At 46.2% G+C, this 27,275-nt stretch overlaps 1 protein-coding gene across 1 annotated transcript in view; it reads left to right on the top strand.

Moving 5' to 3' along the window:
- KAT2B (lysine acetyltransferase 2B) overlaps nucleotides 1–27,275 on the top strand; it is an 84,620-nt gene that overhangs the window by 1,751 nt on the left and 55,594 nt on the right. Inside the window, exon 2 of the mRNA XM_059728865.1 lies at nucleotides 16,442–16,568. Coding sequence (XP_059584848.1) covers nucleotides 16,442–16,568 — 127 coding nt within the window. The remainder of the gene's footprint in view (nucleotides 1–16,441; nucleotides 16,569–27,275) is intronic.

Raw genomic sequence — 27,275 nt, 5'->3', positions numbered from 1 at the left:
CCAGGGAGATGGGCAACGTAGCGAACTTGTTCACTGGCGTGGCATCATGTTGGATCAAGCATTGTAAAGTCTAAACTGAGGCCAGAAAGTTGAAACAGGGTGTCAATTTATAAACCTTGTAAGTGCAAAACCTTGTAACTTGAAATGTTGTAAGTCTAGGACTGCCTGTATTTAGTCTGAAGAAGAGAAGATGGAGGGGGGATTTAATAGCAGTCTTCAATTCCCTGAAGGGAGGTTTCAGAGAGGATGGAGCTAGATCGGGGGTAAGCAACCCCCAGCACGGGTGCCAGAGTGCATTTTGCTTGGTGTGTGCATCTCAGGACAAATGGCAGGGAAGGAGTCAGGGCTGTGCCGGCGGATCAGGCCCCTCATGGCTCCCCTGCCATCTTCCTCTGGCATGCCAACATCTTACAAGCTGAGGATGCCAATATTTTTGGCACTTTGTCCAAAAACATTGCTGACCCCTGAGCTAGATTGTTATCAATGGTAGCTGATGACAGAACAAGGAGCAACAGTCTCAAGTTGCAGCAAGGGAAGTTTACATTGGATATTAGGAAAAAATTTCTCACTAGCAAGGTGGTGAAGCACTGAAACAGGTTACCCAGAGAGGTGGTGCAATCTCTATCCATGGAGGTTTTTAAGACTTGACTAGACAAAGCTGTGGCTGGGATGATCTAGCTGGGGATGGTCCTGCTTTGAGCAGGGGGTTGGACTAGATGGCCTCCTGATGTCTGTTCCAACTCTAATTCTCTATGATTCTAAGCAGTGGCTCCTAACATAGGCACAGAGACAGAAACTTTCCTTTAATTTTTTTAAAGTCCTTCCTAGCCAGCAGGCACAATTTGAACATAGAATATTCTTAGTTTGATTCCCAGTGGAGAGCAAGTGGGTAGCATCACAAAACACCACCACTGCACATGGCATCCTCTTGAGGCTCAGTGCTTTGAGGTTATGCCTAGTAATTGAGTTTGGGCTCAGGGAAGCTTATGCTCCTCTGATTCAGTTAGTTTCTAATGTGAGTCTCTAACCTAGTCATGATTTAGATCTGTTCCTCTAGTTGTGTTTAGCCACTCTAGATCTGTTACTGTGGCCAGGTATTGTGGATATTGCCGTTGCCTTTGCTATACTTTTTTTTATGAGTAGATATGCCATTCATTGAGGGTCATTAACTCAGTTGCTCTCATGAGAACTCTGTTCTTGTAAGCTATTTTCACTAGAAAAATAGTCTAGATATATGGAGGTGAATCTGAAGAGAAACTAAGACAATAGATTACACTTAAAACACTTCACTTGTTTATTTCACTCAGAGTGTTTTAAGTGCTAACATTTATGCACACACTGACAAAGGATGATGGTGGGACATATAACACTGTTCGTGTTGAGTTTCTTTAAAAGTAAGGGGGATGTTTGTTCCAGTGGGGGGGGAGGGGGTGAGGGGGTGTTAATGAAGGACACTGTATATATTTTAATTATTAGCTACTTCCCTAATGTGCTTTTACTTTTTTTTTTTAGCATAAGTGGAATTTTTAACATTCCACCAATCTCAATAGATTTAAAATAGCAGCAGGTGTATTAGAAGCTTCAATGACATTGCTTCTGTCTCTACAGCTGTGGTCTCGTGTTACGCCTGCATTCCCCCAGCACAATGAAGCCATTGATCAAGGAGAGGTTGGTGAATGCAGGCCACAGAACCTGCCTCTGACCTGAAGTTAGACCAGCAGGGGCCAACCTTTTCAGCAGGCATGCCACAAATTAGGCCTGCACCCTCCCTGAGTGCCACTCCAATCTCCTTCTCTTGCCTAATCTGCTGCTCTGCTTCTGTTTCCTGTGCTCCCTGCCAGATCTGCTGCTCTGCTTTTTGCTCTGCAGCCTATCTTCTACTATGCTGCCTGCCTCCTCTCTGATCTCACAGGTATGATGCATGGAGGAGGCCTGTGCCATGCATGCTGCAGGTTGGTCACTCTTGAACTAGACTATGAAACCCACTCCTACAAGAGCCAGGAATAAGCACAGAATGAACTATGTTTAGAATTAAATGCAAACCTGCTTCATTAGATTTAGCTTTCCATTAACAACTTCCTGACATGCTATGCTCATCTTAACTACAAACATAAGCAGGTAGACAAACAGGAAGTTCCTTAGAAATTAATCAAGCAATTTCTCCTATAAGCTGGGAAAGAAGAAATAAAAAAGGAGAGGGGTCTATATGTGAATATTTGGCAGATGCTTCAATGCTATACTGATGGGGGTATATACGCAACAGTTTTTCAGGAGGCTGATGCAATAAAGAGATTAACTTTGAAATTTCTTGTTTTACATCTCAACTTTAATTCATTTTTTGTGTTTGATTTCACAAGCTCTCAGATCACTGAACTATGTAATTAGTGTTTCCATTCATGCAGTAAGCATATGTGAATCCTGTAGAAAAGTCCAAATCTATGTATAGCTGTGTCTCTTTAGAGAATGCAGGAAATGTACCTGTCATTCAAAATGTTTGGCATTCTCCAGTCCTTTTATTTTTCTCCTCCCACTCCAGTCTGTGTGATAGAAGTCAGCCAGATGAAATTTATTTGAATCTTAACCTCTGAGGCACTGTGTGGCAAAAGAAGAGAGAGCATTGATTAGTGCAAAATATACATGATGCTGCAGGAAGAATTGGAAAGAGGGGGGGAAAAAGAGGCAGAACATTGTGTGGACAGAGACTAAGAAGGTTAGCCTTGGTGGTAGCAATGGTAACATGTTACCATGCTAGATATTGCCATACCAGATGAGAAGGGGCTGGATGTAGACTCTTGTGAAAGTAGTTCACAAGACAAGGACATTCCAAGGACATTCCTTGTCCTTGGAGGAAGGAGCACCACTATCACTTTTTAGCGATCCAGGCTGGCTCACTGTTTGAGGAGCTCTGGCAAAGTCTTCTGGGAGAGCGTCTGCATTGAGCAGGGCTTGATTGTGCTGTATTGGGACGAGTTTATGAAAATGTTGCTCTGGGCTCTGGCTATCCTCTTGTGAGCTGGATAGAAGATGTAGAAATACTTCTTCCAGTAGTGGGGTTAATGCTTCCCTCCTAGAGAGCGGGCCTGGGGCTGTAGAATCCTGGTGTCCTCTTTCTGAGCAATGAGGGGCAGCTGAAAGAGGAAGGAAAAATAATATGACAATTTTTTATTTGAAACACTTTAAAAAGTGCCCAGTTTTATCAGGCAACATAGTAAATATAAAAATTTGTCATAATTGTAACAATTTTAAGCTATACTTCCATACTTTATGCAACACTGGAATGGGCATCATTGAACTATAAATATGAATGACTACATAAATATTTATTATTTTGCCCAGCTTGAGGCCAAGCATTTGCATGCAAACTTGGCATATATTTGTATGAAAGCAGCATTGTGACTTACATCCATAAATGCATTTCATGAAGATGTAAGAGGAACAATCAGTGCTTATTTTTTTTTATTCTTTGTTTATACCATGTGCAACTACAAGTACTTTTAACCCTAGTCTCACTCATAACTATAAATATTTTTAATATATGCTATTTTTGTATTATTAATGTATGTTTTATAGTAAATCAGATTATTTTCACATAGGCAGGCAAGCTTCTTTGGGTAGATGTGATATCTTCTATTAGACCAACTGAGTAATTGGAAAAAAGTTCCTGGCTACAACCAAAAATCCTGCATAATTTTCACATATATATTTTTCCAAATATTCTATCAAGTGTATTTGTTATATCTATATCTACATATAGATATATATACAGTATCTCTCTCTCTCTAGATAGATAGATAGATATAGATAAACATATCCATAATATAATAATGTAGATAGATATGTCTATCTACTATCTATCTATATTATTATAGATATGTTTATCTATATCTTTATAAAGATATAGATAAACTTATCTTTAACATAAGGTAGATATCTATAATATGAAAATGTAAATACATATATACATATGTTTATCTATATCTTTTTATTATAAAAATAAATACATATCTATAGATGCAATGAAAAATGGATACCTAGAATGTTTATAAAATATATAATGAAAATAAACTGTATGTTATATGGAAATTGCTGAGTCCAATATTACACACACAATGAAAATAACCTGGTTTATGAAAAAAAATGTGTGTGTTGTAATGCAGAATAAAATAGGTTAAATATCATGATAATGCTTAGATGCCACAACTGACTGGAGTCCAACAGAGTTAAGTGTTTATAGACACTGTATTGCATGGTCCAGTGCCCTTTAAGACCTACTGTCTATATTAGTGGATAAGCAAAATATTAAAGAAGGAAATGGGAAGTGTAATGACTTGCCAAATGTCAGCCACTTAGCAGGATATCTAGAAAATCTGAATTCTCAGTTCTCAGCCTGTTCAGCTAGACCAGTAACATTTAGGCCTGCTTGGTTTACAAGACACATGGGTAATCAGTGTTCAAGAAGGATGTCAAGAAGCTTGAGAGAATCCAGAGGAGAGCCACGCGGATAATCAGAGGGCAAGAGAGAATAGGCCTTATGATGAGAGGCTTAGAGCCATGGGACTCTTCAGCTTGGAAAAGTACAGTCTCAAGGGGGACCTGGTGTCTGCTTATAAGTACATAAGGGGTGTGCATCAGGATCTGGAGGAACATCTGTTCACCAGAGTGCCCCAAGGGATAACAAGGACCAATGGTCATAAACTCTGTGACCATTTTAGGCTAGACATAAGGAAAAACTTTTTTACTGTCCAAGCCCCCAAGGCCTGGAATAGACTCCCTCCAGAAGTGGTTTAGGTACTACTCTGGACTCTTTCAAGAAACGTTTGGATATTTATCTTCCTGGGATCCTTTGACCCTAGCTGACTTCCTGCCCCTGGGGCAAGAGGTTGGACTTGATGATCTTCAAGCCCCTTCCAGCCCTAATGTCTATGACTCTATGAACGTTAAGCAAAGAACCACACTAATATGTAGGTACACCCTTAGATGAACTGTGGCAAACAACTGAAAAGAGAAAATAAAACCATATAATACTTGTGTGTTACATTATTCAAGCTTGCAGAAAAGATTTACCCAAAGCACACAGGGGAAAAACCACTGCATTCTGGTAACATTTCCTGCAAAAAGCCTCAGTTGATAAATTGAAGAGCCTGTGGCTCGGTAGCCACAGTTTGTGTCACTGAGTTCGGCCACATTGTTTTCCTTTAGGCTTCAGGAGTTTCAGTACTTGCATGCTGGTTCTGCAGTGAGCACTGTTATTTATAGTAGGGTCCAATTTTATGTGAAAATAGGGGTTTATTATATAAATGAATACCACATCTACCTGGTGCAATGTTTCTATGCTGTTTAATGTTGTTTAATTCAAAGGCCTACTTACCCTTAGTTGGTGTACCTATTGCTTAGTTCTGTATAACTCTTGGAATCTTCTCTGAATGATAAATTAGCAGGTGAAAAAGGATTAGAGTTGTTCTTTGGATTAAGTGCTGGTTTACAGGCGTTAGGTGGTGTTTAATGCTTTCTCTTTACCAGTTTAAAAGCTGGGTCAAACCTGCCTAGCAAGGTTTTTGGGCCCAATCCAACTTTCATTAAAGTGAATTAAAACTCAGTCTTTGTATTAAATGGGTGGAAATCAGATCATTTTTCTCTTTACTACTTTTAAATGGTCTTATATGGCAATCTACAGCTATTACACAGGTGATAGGGAAACTGGAAGAAATCAGGTGCTAAAATGTGCCTGTGGAATTCAGGGTAGGGCAATTTTTCTGAACAAATGGATCTATTATTCTTTTAATACATAGTTATAATTTGTGTTAATAATTATTAGTTATGATTTGATTTGCATTTATTTCAGGACACTATATGTAGTAGGAGATATTAGGAGTAATTTTCCAAATGTATGACTATTTTTGTTTTAGTCTGCTTGAACCTTCTTATGTTAAACCTGGATTGGAAGTTACTACTGGCTAGAAAGAGCTTGAACAGCCTTTGAATGTGGAAGAAAACATCATTTTTCTTTCTGCATTAGAAAGAAAGCTTATGTTGCATAGAGTTGTGTATGTTCATAGATTCATAGATGTAGGGTCGGAAGGGACCTTGTAGATCTTCTAGTCGGACCCCTGCCCTGGGCAGGAGAGAAAACTGGACTCAAATCACTCCAGCCAGGTAAACGTCGAGCCTCCTCTTAAAGACCCCAGGGTAGGAGCCATTACCACTTCCCTTGGAAGTTGGTTCCAGATCCTAGCTGCCCTGACTGTGAAGTAGTGAAGTTCTTTCTCCCATCCCCATTACTCCAGAACATAGGAATTGTCTGCTTATATCTCCCTTTCCTCATTCACTTAATTATTAAATAGTCAGATGGCTGCTAATTTCAAAAGAGTTCCATGGTACAGTGCCTATCAAAGATCCTAAGAGCTTGTCTGTGCTGCAGACCTTCTGCACCGAAAGCTGCTGGTATAGTCATAGCAGCAGAGCTGCACAGTAGACATAGTATATGCTGACAGACTTTGTTTTTTTCCTGCCAGCATAGCTCTGTCATCTCCCCAAACAGTATGAACTGTGCCAAATAAAGCCCTCTTCTACTGGCATAGCTGCAATCCCCCACTAAGGGTTTTGCTGACTTATTATCTGTGTTGGCTTGGGGTATGATCATTTTACACTCCTACCCAAGTTGCTGTGCCAGCAAATCTTTGTAGTGTAAACCAGGCCTACTTCTAAGAGTCCTGGTGTCTTTTACTTCGCTGCTGAACTAGCTTAAAATTTGTACTTTTCTGTGTCCATTCCATCATCTGCGAAAGAAAAATAATCTGTTTTAGGGAAAGATGTACATTAACATTCTTTACGCATTTTTTAAATACAAGATGAAAGATTATCCATGGAATTAAACTTGGCATTTCTTGGCTTTGATTTTATAATCTTAACACTGTAATTTAGTAATTTTATTTTTTAGATGTTATATACCTATAGATCACACTTGTTTTAGTCTCATTTAGGACATGGTATAAATGTGCAGAAAGGTTTTGAGTGCAGGTCAGCGGTTTGATGAAAGTAAAATAATATTAATTTGTTCAAAATTGGGGTTTTTCTGTTCTTGACTTTTGGATCTTGGCACTTTCCTAGCTTTAATAATTACACATTAGTTTGAGGTGTCTTTGTTCAATGCATATTGTACATATAAAATGTACATCATTGTTCCCCTGTTTTTAAAAAGAATGAAGGGAGAAACTGCATTCACCTTTTATAATCAGATGAAGAGTAGCATTCATTATTCTCTCGGCAGGAAGGATGGGGTTTGGAACCAAAGTCCTTGAAGGCTGTTATAATGCAGGGAAAAATGACAGTATCTTCAGTATCTATATCAAAGCTCTGCAGATGTCCCAGAAAAAAGACTACAAGGACTAGTTGGACTACTTTAAATATTTTTCTTCCTTCCTTCTTTCCTCCAACTGTTTTTGATATTAAATTAAGTACCTGAGGAGGTGATTTCATACTGTACTTTATAATGGAAAGCAGATGAGTGACATGAAAAATACACATACTAGAACAAAAGTGTGAGAGAAAAGAATGAGCAAACGGAACACAGTGGAAGACCTGAAACAACTCAATAGGATGTAATTTAAACCATTTGGGGAATTCAGTGCAAAATATTTGCACTGTCAAGGTCCATAATGAAGGCTTAGTTTTCAAGAGGACCTTGTTCAGGTTGTGCTGCTGCTTTGTTGACTGAGCTTTTACCTTCATTCTGGTGGCTAACACTGATTTTTTTTTTTTTTTAATTCTCATATTTGTTTAAGAGAGATCTCTGCAATGTTTTGAACAAAAGAAACTAACATCTGCTTCCAAAAATCTGGCAAGGTTAGGAAATACAACTGAGGGCAGAAAAAATCTGCTGCTGAACACTTTATTCTGTGGGAAGGTTGATATTTATTTTTGGCAGCTTAACTGAGCTGTTCATGCATCTGTTTGTTTGCATCTTTGCTGTTAATTATTGTGTGACACTAAAGTTTGTGTAGTTACTCACTGTTTATAGGTGTAAGGGTTTGAAGGAAAACATGTGGTAGGCCTGTTTGCAGTGCTCACTTAGGCTTGGAGGAGGTTTTATGAGAATTCCTTTGCCAGCTTTTTCTTACCATATTTATTCCTGATGCAGCTACAAAATTAACTTTAACATTTATGTGGTTTCTTTTTGTGTTGCAGTTATACTTATGGGTGAATGAAAGAACAGTTGTTTTGGCAGATGTATAGGAAAGGTCATGTCCCTGGTCTGTTTTTGAAAAAAATTCTGGCATCTTTTTATTTTTTTTATTTTTAGAGCTTCTATATTGCAGTCTTCTGATTAATTTTCTTTGATCATGTTTTCATTTGATCCAGTCTATTTTTAATGTCTGTCTTTGCAACAGGTAACTTGCATCAAATACTAAAGTTATTAATCTTATGGCAACGTGGTCTCTTACACAAAACTTGACTTGGTAGGTTGGATATCAGGTTTTGTCTGGATTTGCAAAGTAATTAAAAATAAATCATCAAGCACTCTGAATGGTGTTCAGGTTCCCAGGAAGATTTGCAATAGGAGTATTCTCAGTTCACAGATATTGCTCAAACTGCTGTCCTTGTTTCTTAGTAATGAAATATAAATGGGTCCTGTAGCTTTGCATGACTAAAGAAAAGTAGGCCCCATGCAATCCGGAAAATGTGAGGGACCATCGTCCATACAGAATAGAGATATGAGGCTTTGCATAAATTTTTGCACATAATCTGATTACTATTTAGGATATTATTCTTAAATTGTCAAAGAAGACAGCATAGAAAAATAGCCTAAAATTGACCAGAATGCCTGTGAATCCCTCCAAACCTCAGCTTAGTTTATAATATTTCCCTGAATTCTTTCCTCACTTCCCAAACCAACATTCCCCTCTTGTCAAACACCCACATGTCTTTTGGTTGCAAGTGGCTCTTTCTCCCCAGCTGGTCACACCTCTCAGCTGTAGCTAGTCACTCAGTTTCTGCCTGCCAATCCACACCCAAGTAGTAGGGCAGAGCACAGACAGTCAAAAACCCTGAGGCTGAATCAGTTCAAACTAGGCAGCTTCCTCTAAGCTGCCTAGGCTGAGCTGATAACCAACTGAACTGACATTCAATTTTCAATTGGGAAAGGCAGGGGGAGGTCTGCACTGACCCAAGCCAGTAGGCAGGAGGCACTAGAGCACATCTCCCAGGCTGCTGGCCATTGCCAGCCCAGGCAAGTGTCCTCTGCCCCGTGCTGTCCCCCAGCTGGGGGTTAAACCTCCTGCCATGGTGCTGATCCACCTTGGGAGAACCTCCCTCTCAGGAGGTTCCCCTGCCTGGGTTCCCCAGTGCAGGCAGCCCTGGGGAGCTGAGGGGAATTTTTCCCCCCGCCCCAGCTGCTGATTTCTTCAGCCACTGCCACAGGAGCAAAGGAGAAGAAATCCTCCCAGCCAGGTGCCTGCCCCTGCATCCCAGCATGGGGGCACTGCCAAGCCCCTGCCTTGGGGGGCTTCCCCCTACCCCAGCTCAGGGTCCCCAGTCCCAGGCAGTAAGGCTGTGCAAAACAGCACCGTTTTGTTTTGATTTCCGTTTAGCCATTTCAAAGGGACAGTGTTTTGTTTTGTCATTTAATTTAGTTTTGAAGCACTGTTCCATTTCGCTTTTTCGAAACTGTTTTGCTGTTTTGACACGTTTTGACATTTCGCCCATAGGCTATATTGGGGAATCGTGAAAATGCCTACAACTTTGTAATTTCTAGCCTGATTCAGATGAAAATTGCAGGTATGGTAGCCCCTTCTGAGGGCATGAAGCCCACCAAGTTTCAAGGAGATAGGTGCAGGGATTTCTGGGAAACTGCACCTCAAACTGCTAAAGCAAAACTTGTGTCACTTGCCAGCAGTGGCAGCCTCTTGTCATGCACATATCTGGGGGCCTGTGCTCCCAGGAGGGCTGTGTGGTTGTGCCGGACTCCTCCTGGGAGTTCAGGCCCCTGAATCTGTGCTCAGGATGACAGGAGGCTGCCGCTGCTGCCTGGGACCAGTGCTGGGCGCAACCCACACCCAGTGCCAGGAAGACTGCTGCTGCTGTTGACCCCAGGCAGCAGCATCAGCCTCCTATCATCCGGCATGTAGATCTGGAGGCCCGTGCCTCCGGGAGGAATCTGGCACTGCTGGAAGGGCAGGTTGAGCTCCGTGGGGCTGGCAGAGCCTCCCCCCTCCTCTCTCCTCCCCCTGGCTCTATCTGCCTCCTGCCGCTGGGCTGCACTCTGAGCGGCTCCACCAATCGCATGGAGCTCAGCCTGGCAGCAAGAGGCAATGAGAGAGCCAGTGGCAGAGCCGCTCAGAGCACAGCCCGGTGGCGGGAGGCTCTGTAGCCCCATGGAGTTGAGCCTGGCAGTGGGAAGCGGGGAAGAGCCACCGGCCAGGGCTCCACTTGGAGCCAGTGCTGCACTTGGAGCAGCTCTGCCATTCTCTCTCCCGCCGCCAGGCTGAGCTCTGTGGAGCTGGCAGAGCCACTCGGAGGACAGCTCTGGTTCTTCCCCGCTTCCCACCACTGGGCTGCTTCAGAACTCAAAACATTTCAAAACTTTTGAAATGTTTTGAGTGCCCTCATTTTGTTTCAAAGCCTTTTGCTTCATTTCTATTTTGCTGTTTCAAGCTCGAAACGTTGAAACAGCTTCGAAATGAAACACCTGTCGAAATTTTGCACAGCCCTACCAGGCAGTCCCAGGAGCTATGGGGAATTCTTCCCATTTGCCTTGGGTGCTGGAGTCTTAGGAATAACCCAGGGAGCAGAGGGAAATTTCTGTGCTCCCCTGCATTAGTTTTGCCTCAGACTCACAGCAACTAAGGCAAAACTAGCTGTGGAAGAGCAGGAGAATTTCTCTCCACTCCCTTAAGCTGCTTGAGACTGTCAGGGGCTAAGGAAAGTTTCTAAGGCAAGGTTTAGGAGGGGAAGATTTGCCCTAGGCTGCGGGACCCTGGGCTCGGGGCAGTGTTCCCTCTAAGGAGCAGTGGTCCATTAGCATGCCACCTCAGTCCGTGAGCACGCTGCCTCGGTTTAGCATGGGACACTTATGGCTGGGGGCCAGGGGCCGGAGGCTGGGTCCGGGTGCTGGGGGCGGGACGCTGGAGCCAGAAGCCTGGAGCTGGTGGCTAGAGGCTGGAGCTGGGGACCAGGGGCTGGGGCCAGGGGCTGGAGCTGGGGGCCAGAGGCTAGAGCCGGGAGCCAGGGGCCAGAGGCCAGGGGCTAGAGCTGGGAGCCAGGGGCTGAAGCTGGAGCCAGGGGCTGGGGCTGAGAGCCGGGGGCCAGGGTCTGGAAGCTGGGGGCCAGGGGCTGGAGCTGGGAGCCAGGGGCTGGGGCCAGGGGCTGGGCCGGAGCCTGGCATGGGCTCCCCAGCTCCAGGGAAGTGCTCTGCTCCCCCTCATCAGGGCTGGGGAGTGGAGCGGTTCCCTGGAGCTGGTGGAGCCCATGCCAGCCACCCACACCAGCCTCCATCGCTGCCTTGCCTCACCTCAGGAAGGAGCCTCTGCCTGTCCCAGTGAGGCTCCACTGGCTCTGGGACACTGCTCCACTCCCCGGCCCTGATGCCACGTGTCTCCTTGTTCCCTGAGGCTATGCGGGGGAGCGGAGCCTCACTTGGGACAGGCAGTGGTTCCTCCCCAAGGTGAGACAAGGCAGGGATGAAGGCTGGGGTGGGGGGCTGGTGCGGGCTCCACTGACTCTGGGGAAGTGCTCCACTCCCTGGCATCAGGGCCAGGGAGTGGAGCGCTTTTTGGGAGCCGGCGGAGCCCACACCAGGCTCCTGCCCCAGCCTCTCCTGGTGTGCGGCCTTGAAAAGGCTGTGCGTGGCCTTGCTTTTAGTTGTGCGTGGCCGTGCACGTGCGCACCTTAGAGGGAACCTTGGCTGGGGGAAAGCCTCCAAGGTAGGAGCTCCCTGGTAGCCCTGGGCTGGGCTGCAGGGGCAGGCATCTGGCTGGGAAGATTCTTTCCTCCCTTCTGTGGTGGCTGCTGAAACAATCAGCAGCTGGGATGGAGGAGGAGGGAGGGGAGAAGGCTGCCAGGGTCTGAAAAGTGCACACCCCAGGGGCTTTTCCTCCCCCCATCTTCTGTGTAGATTCTGGCTGGGGGGGATGGAGGGATGGGGGTCTGGGGATCTGTTTCCCTGCCCCCCCACCCATCTGTGTGGGCTGATGGTCACAGGCAGGAAACAAGCTAAGGACCAGAGCAGCAAGGCAGTCCCTGTTCCACTGGAGCAGGCAACATAGCCCAGGGCTGCAAAGCATCTTGGGATGCTGGAGGATTGTGAGTTAACTTGAACTGGGAAGAGGTCTGGGACAGAAGTTCCATAAACCGATTTGACCTAAATCAGCTAAATCTCATACTACATCCAACCAGGTTTATGGTTTTAGCCATTTTGAAAGTGATTTATATGCACTGAAATTCTGTTCTGTTACAAGTTTAAACCAGTTTCTGATCACTTAAACTGATTTATGCGCAACTTCTGTCCGTAGCCTAGAAGTAGCTCAGTTTTGTGTGTTTGAGAAATATACTTTTTCTTTCCCAGGGGAGGTGGACTGGGGCTGCTGTTGTGTGCTTACTAGAAACTTTCCAGAGAAATCCCATGTCATCCTGAAGACTTCTTCTGTGGTGTGTGTTACATGCATCCTTTCAACTCTTCCCAGCTGCATAGGGTGCAGTCAGGCTTTGTTGTTTTGCTTACATGTGGCATGTCGGGGATAAACTGGCTGTGGCAGATATGTTCAACAAAGTAAACACATTATCCAGCAAAAGATATGTGATAGCCATCTGTCATTACTTATAGATCAGTTGCATAACCTGAAATTAGAGTAGAAGAATTACCTCAACTTTAATCTATTCGGCTTTTGGTTCCCGTACCTGAAAAGCAATGGCCAATCATCCTGCCTCTGTTGAGCATGGTTTCCTTAGAGAGTAAGCAATTTCCAAATGTAAAAGGAAAATTGGGTTTTCCTGAAATAGGTACATTTGATACATTCCAAATAAAGTTTGAAAAAATGATACATTTCAGTTGTATGTTAACTCCAGAAACTATCATAGTAAGTTACTGGAGAGTATTATGTCGTGTTTAGGAGTGATATTATGACTGAGAACCAGTACTGCAAATTATTGTGGATCTCGTTATAACACAGTAAACAAATATTTCTAAATAAGGCTCAGAAAGAAGATGCATGTCTTATAGATTAGGGGTTGGCAGTGTTTTCTTGTGGGGGGGGGAAGATGGGTAGGCATTAGGATCTATCCACCACTGCACAGGTGACTGGTAGGGAGGGCATGGGGGGGGCACGTGCCCCCCCCCCCCGATTGGCCCCTAAAAGTGCTGAGGGGCCCATTGATGCACCCCAACTCAGCACCACTCAGCCTGATTGTGCAACCTTATAACTATTCATATACAGACAGTTCCTTCAAATTATTCACATAAACTGTAAGGCACAGTCCACAAATATAATCAGCAGTCCTTAGACTACCTGGGTGCCCTCCAGGGCGGGGGCCCCATTCCCAAGGTACCACTACAGGAAAGGAGGTGGGGGGAAAGAAAAAGGAGAGGAAGACCCCAAAGACTCTAAGCTCCCCTGCTATCATCCAGGAGCGCCCCATGTGGTGCCTCTTTGCGACTCTCGGGGGGTCCCTCCCCTGTGGGGACACACTCTCTCCCAGGGTAACTTACTACACAGTCCTAGAGGGTTGTCTCTTCTTCTCCAGGTCAAGCTCTGTTCCCCACCGGGTTTTCCTGCTGCCTGACTCTACTGCCACTGTCCTGGCTTAGGGCCACACGCACTGCTGTGTGTAGTGGGCACTTCGCCTTGTGCTAGGGGTTGGAGGCCTGGACAACCTTGTGCAGCACTGGGGCTCAGTCTGTTCCCAGACCCTCAGTGTTGTCTGCACTGAGCTGCACTGAGCTGCTGCCCCATGTCAGCAGCTGTAGACCCAAGCCACCTCAAGCGGCTCCCAGGGTCTCTCACCCTCCATGCAGCGCCTCCTGCACCGAGCTCCCAGCCTTGTTCTGGGGGTTGAGGACCTGAGCCACCCCAGGGGCTCCCAAGTTCTTGCTCTGTGCACCAACCTGTGCACTGCGTCTCTGGCTGCACGCCAGAGGTTGCATACCTGAGCCGCCTCATGCAGCTCCAAAGGTCTGTATGCTGTGCGCTGTGCTGCGCACCGAGTGCCTGACCACTGGAGCCGTGCCATGCTCCCCAGTGATAGAAGTCTTCAGGGGCTCTTCCTGGATTACTGCTTCACAGCTTTCCTTAACTCTTCTAAGCCCCGCTCTTCTCTCTTCTCTGTTCCTGACACATCTGCCCCTGGTGCTGGGCACACAGCTCCTTTTATACGTTCCAGGGCTCCGCCCCTGTAGTCTTCTGGACCTGACAGTTTTCAGTCTTCAATCAGGTCCAAGGGAGTGCTTCTCCCGCTCCCCTCAGGAAAGGGGCGTGATGTTATTTCTCTTGCTGTCTCCTGATTGGTGGATAGGTTCCACCAATCAAAACAGCAGGATCTCAAGCCTGGGCCTCAACCCAAGCTCTGAAAGGTAAACCTGCTACATCTGATATCTTTTACTAGACCAACTCAAATAGTTGGAAACATTCTTCTTTGCAAGCTTTTGGGTATAAATACCCTTCATCAGACTGAGGAAGTGTCTGCAGTTGGTGTGTGCTCTTCCTGGATGGAATTCATTCACTGCCTTTCTGCACTGATATCATTCAGTGGGAATGGAGGTACTTCAAGGACCTGAATGATCTGTGATCTGGTTATGTTAAGTAACACCTCCCACCTAACAGTGTGAAGTTCTGGTGGCAGACAGTAGCTACTATTGCCAAGAAGTACATGCATATTTAATCAGCTCCAGTCAGTAGCTATATTGACAGAGCTTGAGTGCACTGTGGAAAAGCACAGAATGATGAATGGATTGTGTTGGGCATCCGAATGCAAGGGAATGCTTTCAGCTGGCTTTCCAACTGTAGCAGAAATTTTGATCCAGTGTAACTCTTTTGGCAGAGTTCTGCTTTTGCAGTGGACCTTTGGCTGCAAGAGCACTTAATAAAGTTTTGCCATCTTTGTAGAGTAGACTAAACCTCAGTGATGTTAACTAAGATCTATTGGGCGTCTCTTGCAATCTTTATTTAGAACTCAGCTTTCCAGGATAAACATAAAGGTTTCCTCAGTAAAGTTTTCTCAGAGGCCATTGCCTGTGATGACTTGCCCAAACCTCTGGTTGGACAAGTTTACTGAACGATGCAAAGACTATTTGGGTAGTTCAGTTTTTGGGCGAGTCCTCATTACTTTTGGTGTGTTTCTTTTGTGTTGTGCATTTCCTAGCCAACAGCCCAATAAACAAGATAATGAAGTAGATGCTGTTTGTTGGGTAATCTATTTCTTTTAATTGTGAGAGTGTTTAGAAGTTGTTACAGCTTTAGGGTGTGTGTACACAAAATGGGGGCCCTAAATTGAAGCGGTGAGTTTTTAAAAACACCACTTCAATTTAGGGCCAAGTAAACCCCTGTGTCATGCACACACCCATGCACTTACCCCTGCCTATCTGGCAGCATGGAGGGGAGGGGAGGGGAGCTGCCAGCGGGTGGAGTGGTCCCTGGGCTGTGGGGGAGGGAGGGGAGCTGGTGCTTCCATCTGCAGCAGCAGTGGCCCCCCCCCAGGTGGCACCTGCCCGCAGACACTTGGCTTGGGCAGTCCCGGGGGGCACCACAGCTGCTCAGGGAAGCACTGGGCCCCTGCACAGCTCAGGCAGGCTCGGAGGGGAGGAGGGGGGGCAGGGGAAAGATCCGGCTTGCCGCTTTTCTTTTTTTTTCTTGGGGGGAGCCTGCTTTCCCAGGCTGCTGCCAGGCCGCCTGCACGGGTTTCCTGCAGAGCCCCTGAGATGCACAGAGCCCGGTGCTTCACTCTGCAGCTGTAGGGCAGCAAACTAAAAATCCTTGGAGAAGTTTTAGTTTGCTGCATCCCAAGTCATTTAAGGTTCATTACGCCACTGAATTTGGTACAGCAGCTAGAATTGCTGCGCAATATGCTGCCGTGCAAACACCGGTACCATTAAAGCAGTGCAAAAGTATTTGACCTGCTTTAAAGTGTTCCTCACACATGCTCCTTATTTTGTCTACACACGGCCTTAGATGGTTACACAGTGAACGAATGCTGCTACTCTATAGGAGCTGGAGCCCTGCTATAGGGGAGTTAGCTAGTGGCTTGGAAGCTTCCATGTTTATTTTCAGAGAAGTGGTGAGTGTGTATGGGAATTGGGAGAATTGTTATGGAACTCTTACTTTATAGGTAATGGGTGTGCATTTTATATCTATGTATTTGTAGAAAATATGCAATAGAAAGCTGTGTCGTAAATAAGACCTGAATTAGCAAGATGCATGCTTTTCAAATATTGATCATACTTTGTTTTTAATTTCAGGCTGAAGAATCCTGTAAATGTAATGGCTGGAAAAATCCAAATCCACCTCCTACTCCTCCCAGGGCAGATCTGCAACAGACAATTGTCAGTCTTACTGAACCATGCCGCAGTTGTAGTCATCCACTAGGTGAGCTTTCCCTTGGAATTGCAACCCATATACTCATATACCAAGTTTACACCTGACACCTTCTTTTAAGACAGAGTTAAAGTTTCTCATGTATATCTGTAATTTAGGGTAAAATATGTTGGAATTATCCTAAAATTGAGTGTTATATTCCTAAGAAATTCAGAGTTAAGAAAAGAAATCCAGATATTTTAAGTTACAAAAATGCAGTTAGGTTATCAAACTTTTCTTCTGTTCTGTAGTGACCCTGCAATAACACAAGAATTAGGTTAAGGTATTCTAATGTTTTCAATCCCAGATTAAACTATATTGATTTTTAGAGGCACACATCAGATTCGACTCTCCACTCACAACCCCATAGTTAGTTAACATTTGTTCAGTTGTGGCTAAGCTCTGTTATGTTTTTCTTTATGAAATGATAGTCCTATCTAGGTATTTTCTACACTGCTATCTCACAAAATATGATCCAGTTATGAGATGGCTATTTTACAACATATTAAAAAGCTATTCATAGATTCATAGATTCATAGATGTTAGGGTTGGAAGGGACCTCAATAGATCATCGAGTCCGACCCCCTGCATAAGCAGGAAAGAGTGCTGGGTCTAGATGACCCCAGCTAGATACTCATCTAACCTCCTCTTGAAGACCCCCAGGGTAGGGGAGAGCACCACCTCCCTTGCGAGCCCGTTCCAGACCTTGGCCACTCGAACTGTGAAGAAGTTCTTCCTAATGTCCAATGTAAATCTGCTCTCTGCTAGCTTGTGGCCATTGTTTCTTGTAACCCCCGGGGGAGCCTTAGTGAATAAATACTCACCAATTCCCTTCTGTGCTCCCATGATGAACTTATAGGCAGCCACAAGGTCGCCTCTCAACCTTCTCTTGCGGAGGCTGAAAAGGTCCAGTTTCTCTAGTCTCTCCTCGTAGGGCTTGGTCTGCAGGCCCTTGACCATACGAGTTGCCCTTCTCTGGACCCTCTCCAGGTTATCCGCATCCTTTTTGAAGTGTGGCGCCCAGAATTGCACGCAGTACTCCAACTGCGGTCTGACCAGCGCCCGATAGAGGGGAAGTATCACCTCCTTGGACCTATTCGTCATGCATCTGCTGATGCACGATAAAGTGCCATTGGCTTTTCTGATGGCTTCGTCACACTGCCGGCTCATGTTCATCTTGGAGTCCACTAGGACTCCAAGATCCCTTTCCACCTCTGTGCCACCCAGCAGGTCATTCCCTAGGCTGTAGGTGTGCTGGACATTTTTCCTCCCTATTCTGTAGTCATAGCATAGATGAGATCATAACTTTCTTTAAGTACAGCTAATGCTAAAAGTTTATTCACAGTGTAAAATAAATCTGTGCTTTCAACACAAGGGTGGACAAAATATAGACTGCGGGCCAGATCCAGCCTGACAAGTGGTTGTATCTGACCTGCTGGTGGGCAGCTGCAGACTCATGGGATCTGACCCACAGGCAACTGGTGTCTCCGGCTCTGGCCGCTGCATGGTGCTGGGCAGACGGGGCTGTTTCCACCCAGTGCTGATGTGGTGGTGTCAGCTGTGGACTCAGGCGAGCTTCCTAGTGCCCACCTGGAACCTGTCTGCTGCATCCACAGCTGATGCTGGTGCCTGCCCGGGGCTGCGCGTTGGGTGAGTGCTGGCCTAAACTGAAGATGTAGCAGATGCCCCAATCTCTACCCAGAACCTGCCTGCTATGTCCACAGCTGATGCTGGAGCCCTCCTGGGACCGCTTCCTGCATGCCAGACGGGAGCTGGCATAAGCTGTGGATGCAGCTGGCGTGTTCTGGGATGGGGTGGGAATTGGGGCTTGCTACAACTCTGGGCAAGGGGGATTAGGGCTCGCTGCAGCTCTGGGCGAGGGTAACTGGGACTTACTGCAGTTGTGGGTGGTGTGGGGATGAGGTGGGGGGAGAGAGAGGGAGAGAGAAAGAAGCATGGCCTTCAGTTTAGGAAGTTTTGGTAAGCTGTGGCAGGGGGTGGGGGTGCTGACCTAGCCTGCAACAGCTCACCAAAACTCCCTGTGTGGCCCTCTGGCCAAAATAATTGCCTACCCCATTTTATCATGTCATGGGAAATGGTGATAGAATTGTCTCTTTCTGTAGGCTTGAAGCTATTGTATAAAAGTCATCTCTACACTACATGAACAATTGTTTATGCACTTTTATGAAACATGGTTGTGTCCCAACCACTTGTAACATAATGATTTCTTATCTGCATAGGCAGAAAACATGTTTGAGGATTTGGTTTTAAAAGTGGTGGCTACCTAAACTAAAACAAGGTTACAACATTATTTTCCTGTCTGCAAAAGCAAGAGAACTGTGCTAATAACAGATGGATAACACCATATTTCAGAACTGTGTTTAAAATGAAATTGCTGTTTCTTGTTGTTTAGATATACAACTGGGTCGCACTCAGAGAGTGGTGGTGGATGGGTTATTTTTGACCTGGAGGGAAGTGGGCAGTGGGGTCCCCCAGGGCTCGCTCCTTGGGCCTGCACTGTTCAATTTCTTTATTAGCAACTTGGACGATGGGGCGAAGAGCAGCCTGTTTAAATTTGCAGACGACACCAAGATTTGGGGTGAGGTGGGCATGCTAGAAGGGAAGGACAGATTACAGCAGGACCTGGACAGGTTACAGGGATGGGCAAAAGGAAATAGGATGGGATTCAATACTGACAAGTGCAGGGTGCTGCACTTGGGTAGTAGGAACCAGCAGCATATCTATTAGGCTGGGGAACTCCCTTCTCGAAAGCACGGTGGCAGAAAGAGATTTTGGAGTCATTCTTGACTCCAAGATGAACATGGGCTGACAATGCGAGAACACGGTCAGTAGGGCTAACCGTACCTTGTCCTGCATCCACAGATGCATCAGAGGCAGGGCCAAGGAGGTGTTCCTCCCCCTCTATGCGACACTGGTCAGGCCGCAGCTGGAGTACTGTGTCCAGTTCTGGGTGCTGCACTTCAGGAGGGATGTGGACAGCATTGAGAGGGTCCAAAGGAGGGCCACTTGCATGATCTGGGGACAGCAGGGCAGACCCTATGAGGAGAAGCTACGGGACCTTAACCTGTTCAGCCTTCGCAAGAGAAGGCTGAGGGGGGACCTGGTGGCCATCTGTAAACTTACTGGGGGGGACCAGCGGGGTTTGGGAGAGACCTTGTTCCCCTGAGCGCCTCCCAGAGTAACAAGGAATAACGGCCATAAGTTACTAGAGAGTAGGTTTAGACTAGACATTAGAAAGCACTACTTCACAGTCAGGGCGGCTAGGATCTGGAATCAGCTTCCAAGGGAAGTGGTGATGGGGGTCTTTAAGAGGAGGCTCGATGTTTACCTGGCTGGGGTCATTTGAGCCCAGTTTTCTCTCCTGCCCAGCAGGGGGTTGGACTAGAAGATCTACAAGGTTCCTTCTGACCATACATCTATGAATCTATGGTATAGCTTGAAATTTAAAAATTGGAGAAATCAGTAGTTCAGTTAAATTATCTAAAAACATTTCAGTAGATTATTTTAAAACAGGGAAGGGCAATTATTTGGGCCGTGCCCATATAACCAGTGCCTTCACGGGGATGTGCAGAGAGCAGTTCGCAGCTCTGCCCTAGACCCCACCTACCTGTCTGCCTCCTCTATCTGGCACTCCCAGGAATGGGTATGGAGTGGACAGGCCAGGGTTCCAGGCAGCAGGGCTACGTCCAGTTGAGGTGGCAGTGGGACACTGGCAGCAGCAGCCAGAAGTCCCCAGCTCTGCCGTTGTGCCACCAAGCCCCATGGACTACAGCTTTTGGCATGCCTGAAAGCTGCACACAAGGATAGGGTGGGCTGTGCTCTGTACCAGGTGGCATCTCAACGTCTGGGGATGTTGGGACTGGCTGCACGTGCCATGGCCATGGCTGTCTCCTGCAGCTGGGCCAGGCAGAGGCATAGGACCCACCGTGGGCTGGATGGAATCACTTGGCAGACTGGATCTGGCCTGCAGGCTGTATTTTGCCTACCCCTTTTTTTGAAAGTGAACATTGTACCCTCTAAGGGATTATGTGCATTATTTTTGTAAGGCTTTTATTGACCTCTCTGTTCTCTTATCTGCATATATTATGGTTCTGTTCACTTACTTCCAGGCTTTTTTTATTGTTCGCTATTTCCATTGAAGTTCAAAATCTCTTCTTACAAGAACGGAATAACACATGTAGTAGCACAGGGGAGTTGAACAGTTTGAATAGTTTATTTAGTGTCTCATCACATGGCTCACTTGTGTTGCCTCTAGGATATGCAGTTTGAGTGGCTTGTACTGTCAAATCTTTCACTCAGCCCTTGCAGACTGATGACATTCTTTTGCACGAAGCCTAATCTCATGTAGTACTTCACACACTCCATCTTTAGTACGATTTGCAAGTGCTCCCTTTTGTTTTGAAAAAGGTTAAAAAAGGTTAGATTTTCTGAGGATCTGGTTTCTGGTGAGCTGAAAAAGACTTGTTAACAAGGGAATCAGAAAAACAGAAGTACTGTTACTTTGGACAGGTGTTATAGACCAAACCTGATTCAGAGGCTAGACACAGACATTACACTTTTTCCTGTATAAGTGATCAGAAACCAGTTTATACCTGTAACAGAACAGAAATTCAGCCTGCATAGACTGGTTTAATATGGTGAAACCCAGTCTAAGATTTGCCCCTGTCACCAAAGGGCAAATGTGTATTCTATTCACTCCTGATTTAAACTATGCTGCTTACAGAAAACTGCATAACTTAGATTGATTCTGCCTCAGGCATTTTGAATATCTGTACCTATCCAGAGTGTCTGTCACTGTTGCCTCAGTGAAGAAAGGCGAAGCCTTCTTGGTGTTGCAGCTGTGGCTAACGGGAATGATGCTTCTTTGGAAAAACTGAAATAAAAATGAGCTACCATTCATTTCTGCCTAATAAAGGAAAAATAATTATCATGTTGAAATATTTCTCACAATATTTTTCCTGTTAATTTTGTAACAAGAAGTCCCTTCTTGCAGAGACCTAGCACACACATTGTGTGGGTGTGGCAAGGCTCAGAGCAAGCCAGAAACCTGAAATGGCTTTCTGTAGGAGAAACCTACAAACTACATCTACATGTCAATTGAGCTAAGTGTCACTAAAGAAAACAAAGAACTAAAATATCCACTTCAAAGAAAAGCCAAGGTGCATTGAAAACATGACTAAATATATCCTGGTGAACACATTCCCCCTTTAAGACCTATTTCCCAAAGCAAACTTCCCATATCTGTCTAAAGTTTTATGCTAAATCAGTATACCTGACTGCATCTAACCTAACTCGCTTACTGTCCCCAGTGGCCTTTGATCCTTACTGCCTCACGTTGCGTTTTTATATATTACTCACAGTGAATTTTTATATTTCATCTGTCTCATCTTTACCCTGGCATTCTGTATTTTATATTTTATACCTTTTAAACTTTTCAGTTTCATAGTTGTTAGGGGCTGGAGGGGACTTTGCAGATTATCAGGCTAATGAATGTATTCTTTAGAGCATGGGTGGGCAAAATGTGGCCCACAGGCTGGATGTGGTCCACCAGGGCATTCTATCCAGCCTGTGGGGTCCCCCCAAAATTTAGAAAATTAATATTTATCTGCCCCTGGCAACCTTTCATGTGGCCCTTGATTGCTTACTAAAACTCAGTAAGCGGCCCTCCGCCCGAAATAATTGGCCACCCCTGCTTTAGAGTAAGTCATAACTTGTATTACTGAAATTATAATTATAAGAATGCATTGGAATTGTGATCGCTGGAATTTAATTGCTGTATTGGGTGGTCCCCTGAGTGAATGTGAGTATGTATGAATCAGTAGATAATTGAATGACAAAGCAAGAACCTCTGGCTGTTAATTGACAATAGCCTAGCCAGAGGAATTTACCATTACAAAACTCTACTCTACAAGTCATTTTAAGCTAATCAAGCCACTTGAAACCTGCAAGGACACAGCTATTGAATCAGTCAAGTCAAGGGTGCACTCCCAAAACTGCACCATTGGGCAAAACCTCCAGTGACTGTGATTAACAGCTGTCATGCACTACTCAAGACCCATGTGGGACAACGACCTCCAGATTGGACAGCCAAGATGATGCTGAGGGATCACAGAAGTCTGCCAGAGAAGGGATAAAAGGCAGCGAAGCGTGACCCTCAGGGGTGTCCTCTCATCCGGCATCTGATCTACCTATACAGAAGGAGAAGCAGGCGACTCCCTTCTGGAGAAGACATCACCTTGGAGGAAGCTGACCATCGACAGCAGACTCCAGTGCCCCAGATAGGTATAGATCAACATTGGTGTTACACCACTATTGCAGCAATTGCGTGTGTGAGTGCGTGTGTGTGTCTGTGTGTGCGTGTGTGCTAAGGTGATCAGTACCCATCATAATCCCCCAGAATTTGCATTTATAATTTTATTAAAACTTCACATTCCATCTAATAAACTAGAATTTATGGTGATCTTGTGCGTTGGTCCTTTGTAGCCAACAGTTTTACCCAAATGCATATGTTCCCTCTTGACCAATTTTAAAACCTGAAAGACCATGAAGTGCACTGTTTCATTGGCTAAATTGGTTTACACTGATATCTTTTATTATTTCAGTTCAAGTCTTCTTATGGGCATTCTTCGATTGATTGCATTAAGTCAGGGGTCAACACCATGTGGCCTATGAGCCAGATCCAGCATGCGGTCACTGGATCTGATCTGTGGAGCTGATAGCCTTTGTCCCTGGCCATGCCTGTGCTAGGTTTGGGCAGTGAGAGGCTGCTTTGGGACCATGCAACTGGAAGCTGCACCTCTATTATTGTCACTTCTCTGTGCTCTCTGTTTCCCAGCAGCAGCATGGGTGTAGCCTCCAGCATCTGGGAACCGAGCTGAGGCTGGGCAGCTTCCAGCTGTACCTGTATTATAGCCAGGAAGTGGAGGTGGTGAGGAGAAGTGGCAACAGCATGGGTGAAGTTTCCAGCTGCCCAGCCCCAGTATAACTCCCCACCCACTAAAAGCTGTGCCCATGCTGCAGCCAGGGAGTAGGGAACTGAAAAGTAGTGGCAGGAGCAGTGTGGCCACAGTTCCAAGTTGCCTAGCCCCAGCGCAGCTCCCTATCAGCCAGAAGCTGCACTCATGCACTAGCTGAGAAATGGGGGCCTGGAAAAAGTGTCACCAATGAAAGACTACCTGACCCCAGCACGGGCACAGGCAAAACCCCCTCCATGACTGACATGCTGCCTATGCCACCTGGCCCATGCCACCTGGCCCCCATCATATTGCATGTATCTACTGCCAGGCAGCATCTCCAGCAACCAAGTTTGCTGTATGATAACATTGCTTTACTGGCCTTGGGCTTGTGGATTTTAATTTCATAGATTTCATAGACATAGACATTAGGGCTGGAAGGGACCTCGGAAGATCATCAAATCCAGCCCCCCGCCCAAAGGGCAGGAAGTCAGCTGGGGTCATAGGGTCATTTTTTTTTTTTTATTTTCGCAAGGTGGGCAGATCAAAATCTGATGACATTAAATACAGAGAAATGCAAGGTGCTCCACCTTGGGAGAAAGAACCCACATCATACTTATAGGCTTGACAGTGCTATACTCACTAGCATCACAACTGCAAGAGACTTGAGTGTCATGACTGATCACAAGATGAACATGAGCCACCAATGCAATGCCGCAGATGACAAAGCAAATAAAACTCTGGCTTGCATCTACTGATGCATCTCAAGCAAGACCCAAGAAATCTTTCTCCTGCTTTACTCAGTCTGGGTGAAGCTGATGCTGGAGTACTGCATCCAGTTCTGGGCTCCACACTTTAGAAGGTATGTGGAGAAAGCTTCAGAGAGTCTCAAGCTTTCTCCACATACCTTCTAAAGTCCAGAGGAGAGTCACACACATGATTAGAGGTCAGGAGAGCAAGGTTTATGAGGAGCAGCTGAGAGGCATGGGACTCTTCAGCCTAGAGAAGAGAAGGCTCTAGGGGGACTTGGTGGCAGCTTCTAAGTATATAAGGGGTGTACATCAGGAACTGGGAGAACGTTTGGTACCCTAAGGGAAGAAAAGGTCTAATGGTCACAAACTGCTAGAAGACCATTTTAGACAGGAAATAAGGATAAACCTCTTTGCTGTCCGAATTTCCAGAGTCTGGAATAGACTCCCCCCCAGAAATGGTGCAAGCACATACTCTGGATACCTTTTAAGAAATGCCTGGATGCTTATCTTGCTGGGGTGATCTCATGCCAGCTGAATTCCTGCCCTCTGGGCAGGGGGTAGACCTGATGATCTTGTGAGGTCCTTTCCAGACCTAATGTCTATGAAATCTATGGTTCTGGTAATTTTCATTTACTGACGATGAAAGCTCCATGTTTCAGGATAGGCAATGTAAATATTAATCCTACAATGTAGTTCTAAAGAAAGGGTGACATTTTCCCTTGTAGGTGATGTTAGAAATGTTGATGTGTAGGCAGAAGATCAAACACCCTGATCTCATATTTTCTGCTGCAGATGTTAAGTTCTTTACTCTGATCAGTGCACTGGATATAATTTCCCTCTTCTTGGAAATGAACTTGTAAAACTGTCACGTAAACATTGGAATTATCTCTCTCTCATACACTTTAAGTGTATATGTAAGCAGAAAATCTTTTCTTTTCTTCATCTGCCTATAGAAAGTTAGACTGATTTTAACAACCACATCTGTTTTTGCTACTAAGTATGCTTGTGATGTTAATGTATATACATTTCATGTTAGATTGCTGAAGACAACATTTACAACTTCTGCCAAACTAATATAGGCATGATAGGCATGCTTAAGGGTTTGAATTTGCCATTCAGTTTATGGGTGATAGAATCAGAAATGATGAATGAACTTTATCTTCATTTGAAATACTAAGGTCTGATTCTGTTTTTACTTACACTAGTATAAACCAGGTGTAAAACAATTGAAATCAAGTGAGTTATGTTAATATAAACTATTGGTGCTCAAGGTTTTGGCCCCATGTGTCAGATGAATGGTATGGGGCTGCTCTGTGAGATGGATTGGGCTCTATGCACTGTCCCCACACAGCTCCATGACCTGGGATCAGACCCTGAGGCCCATGCCAGCCCCATGTAATAGGATGAGACTTCAAGACTCCTTGCCCCGTGTCCCAGGGGAGCCGGGGTTACAGGAGGACCCCAGGCCAAAATGGAAGAAAGCCCCCATTTACCTCCTGCAGGGGCCGAAAGGCGTGGGGAAACGTGCGCGGCAAAACCACCCACGCGGTTCGTCAGCTGCGCTCATATTCAGCTGGGGCTGGGTGACGTCAGCTGGAGACGCTACCCGGCGGAGATAAAAGGCTACCCCGAGGGCGCAGGAGGAGCGCAGGGAAACGGAGGCTCCACAGGGAAGCCCACGGCCTGAAGGGCGCAGCCGCAGCGTCTGTCAGTCTGAGAAGGCAGGGGCGGAGCCAGCACCGGCAGAGAAGCAGGCAGCAGAGCCGGCACCGGCGAAGAAGCCAGTAGAGGAGCCGGCACCAGCAGAGAAGCCGGCAGCGGAATCGGCACCGGTGAAGAAGCCGGTAGAGGAGCCGGCGAAGGCTCCAGGAGAGAAGCCGGCAGTGGAGCTGGCACTGGCAGAGAAGCCGGCAGCGGAGCCAGCGAAGGCTCCGGCAGAGGCACCGGCAGAGAAGCCAGCAGAGGAGTTGGCAGGGAAGTCGACTGGCTAGCCGATAGAAGAGCTGACCAGCAAGCCAGCTGAGAAGCTGATAGGGAAATAGGCTGAGAAGCTAACGTAGGGAGCAGCCCCGAGTGGGGCCAGCCACCAGGTTTGGGGGTACAGGGGCACCGGGATAACACAGTTCCCGCAGACCAAGGGGTACTGTGTATTCCTGTGGGGACTCTGGGCCTGCTGGTCCCATTGCTCCAGCAGTCACGGTGGTGGGGATTGCACGGTGAGTCACGGTGTGGGTGAAATAGGGAGCTGGGTCAAGGGATAGACAAGGCTAAGACAAAAGGGCCTTGTTGCCTACACACCTGAGCCGAGACCCAGGGTCACGACGCCCATGGCCGGAGAGCCACGAGAGGCCAGGGTAGAATCCGAGAAGAGCCGGGGGCGCTAGAGGGCCAGAAGACCTACGATCGAAGGTGGCGAGTGGCTGGGGTGTAGGGGAGGTCGGAGCCCCATGAGTGTCCGCCACGCGGCATGATGGCCCTGAAGACTACCTCAAGGGGGAACCCATCCACTGAGGTTCCATTCAAAGTTGTGGCAGGTGAGTTAAGGGGAACCCTGGATGTCAGCCGGGGTAGCCTTTGGGGTCCACCCCCAGGCCTGGGACAGAAGATCAATAGTCCGGGCCAGGGCTGCAAGAGAACGCCTGATAGAACAGAGGCGGGCACACCCCGCTTACCTAGACTCGCATGCTGAGATTGGGCTCCAGGGCCCCCACTACCCCTGCCCAGACCCTTGCACTGGGATTGGTCCCCATGCTGCCCTGTGTGGCCGATTTAACACATAGGGCCATGGTCTGTGTGGCTCCCCACGCACTTAGAGGGAGCCTGAGGATCAGATGACATGGTGCCAGGGGTTGAGCATCCCTGATGTAAGCCAATGTTGGGTAAAAGGAAAGTGAGATTGTTACATTTCTTTCGTGCCTGACACACAGGGTTCCCAAATTGCATGTGGGAACTTTCATGGAAGAATCCTCAGTGTCTTAAACCGTACCACATAC

This window comes from Alligator mississippiensis, chromosome 5 (genome assembly GCF_030867095.1).
Source record: "Alligator mississippiensis isolate rAllMis1 chromosome 5, rAllMis1, whole genome shotgun sequence".
NCBI classification, from domain to species: Eukaryota; Metazoa; Chordata; order Crocodylia; family Alligatoridae; genus Alligator; species Alligator mississippiensis.
This window is presented reverse-complemented; position numbering and strand designations above follow the sequence as displayed.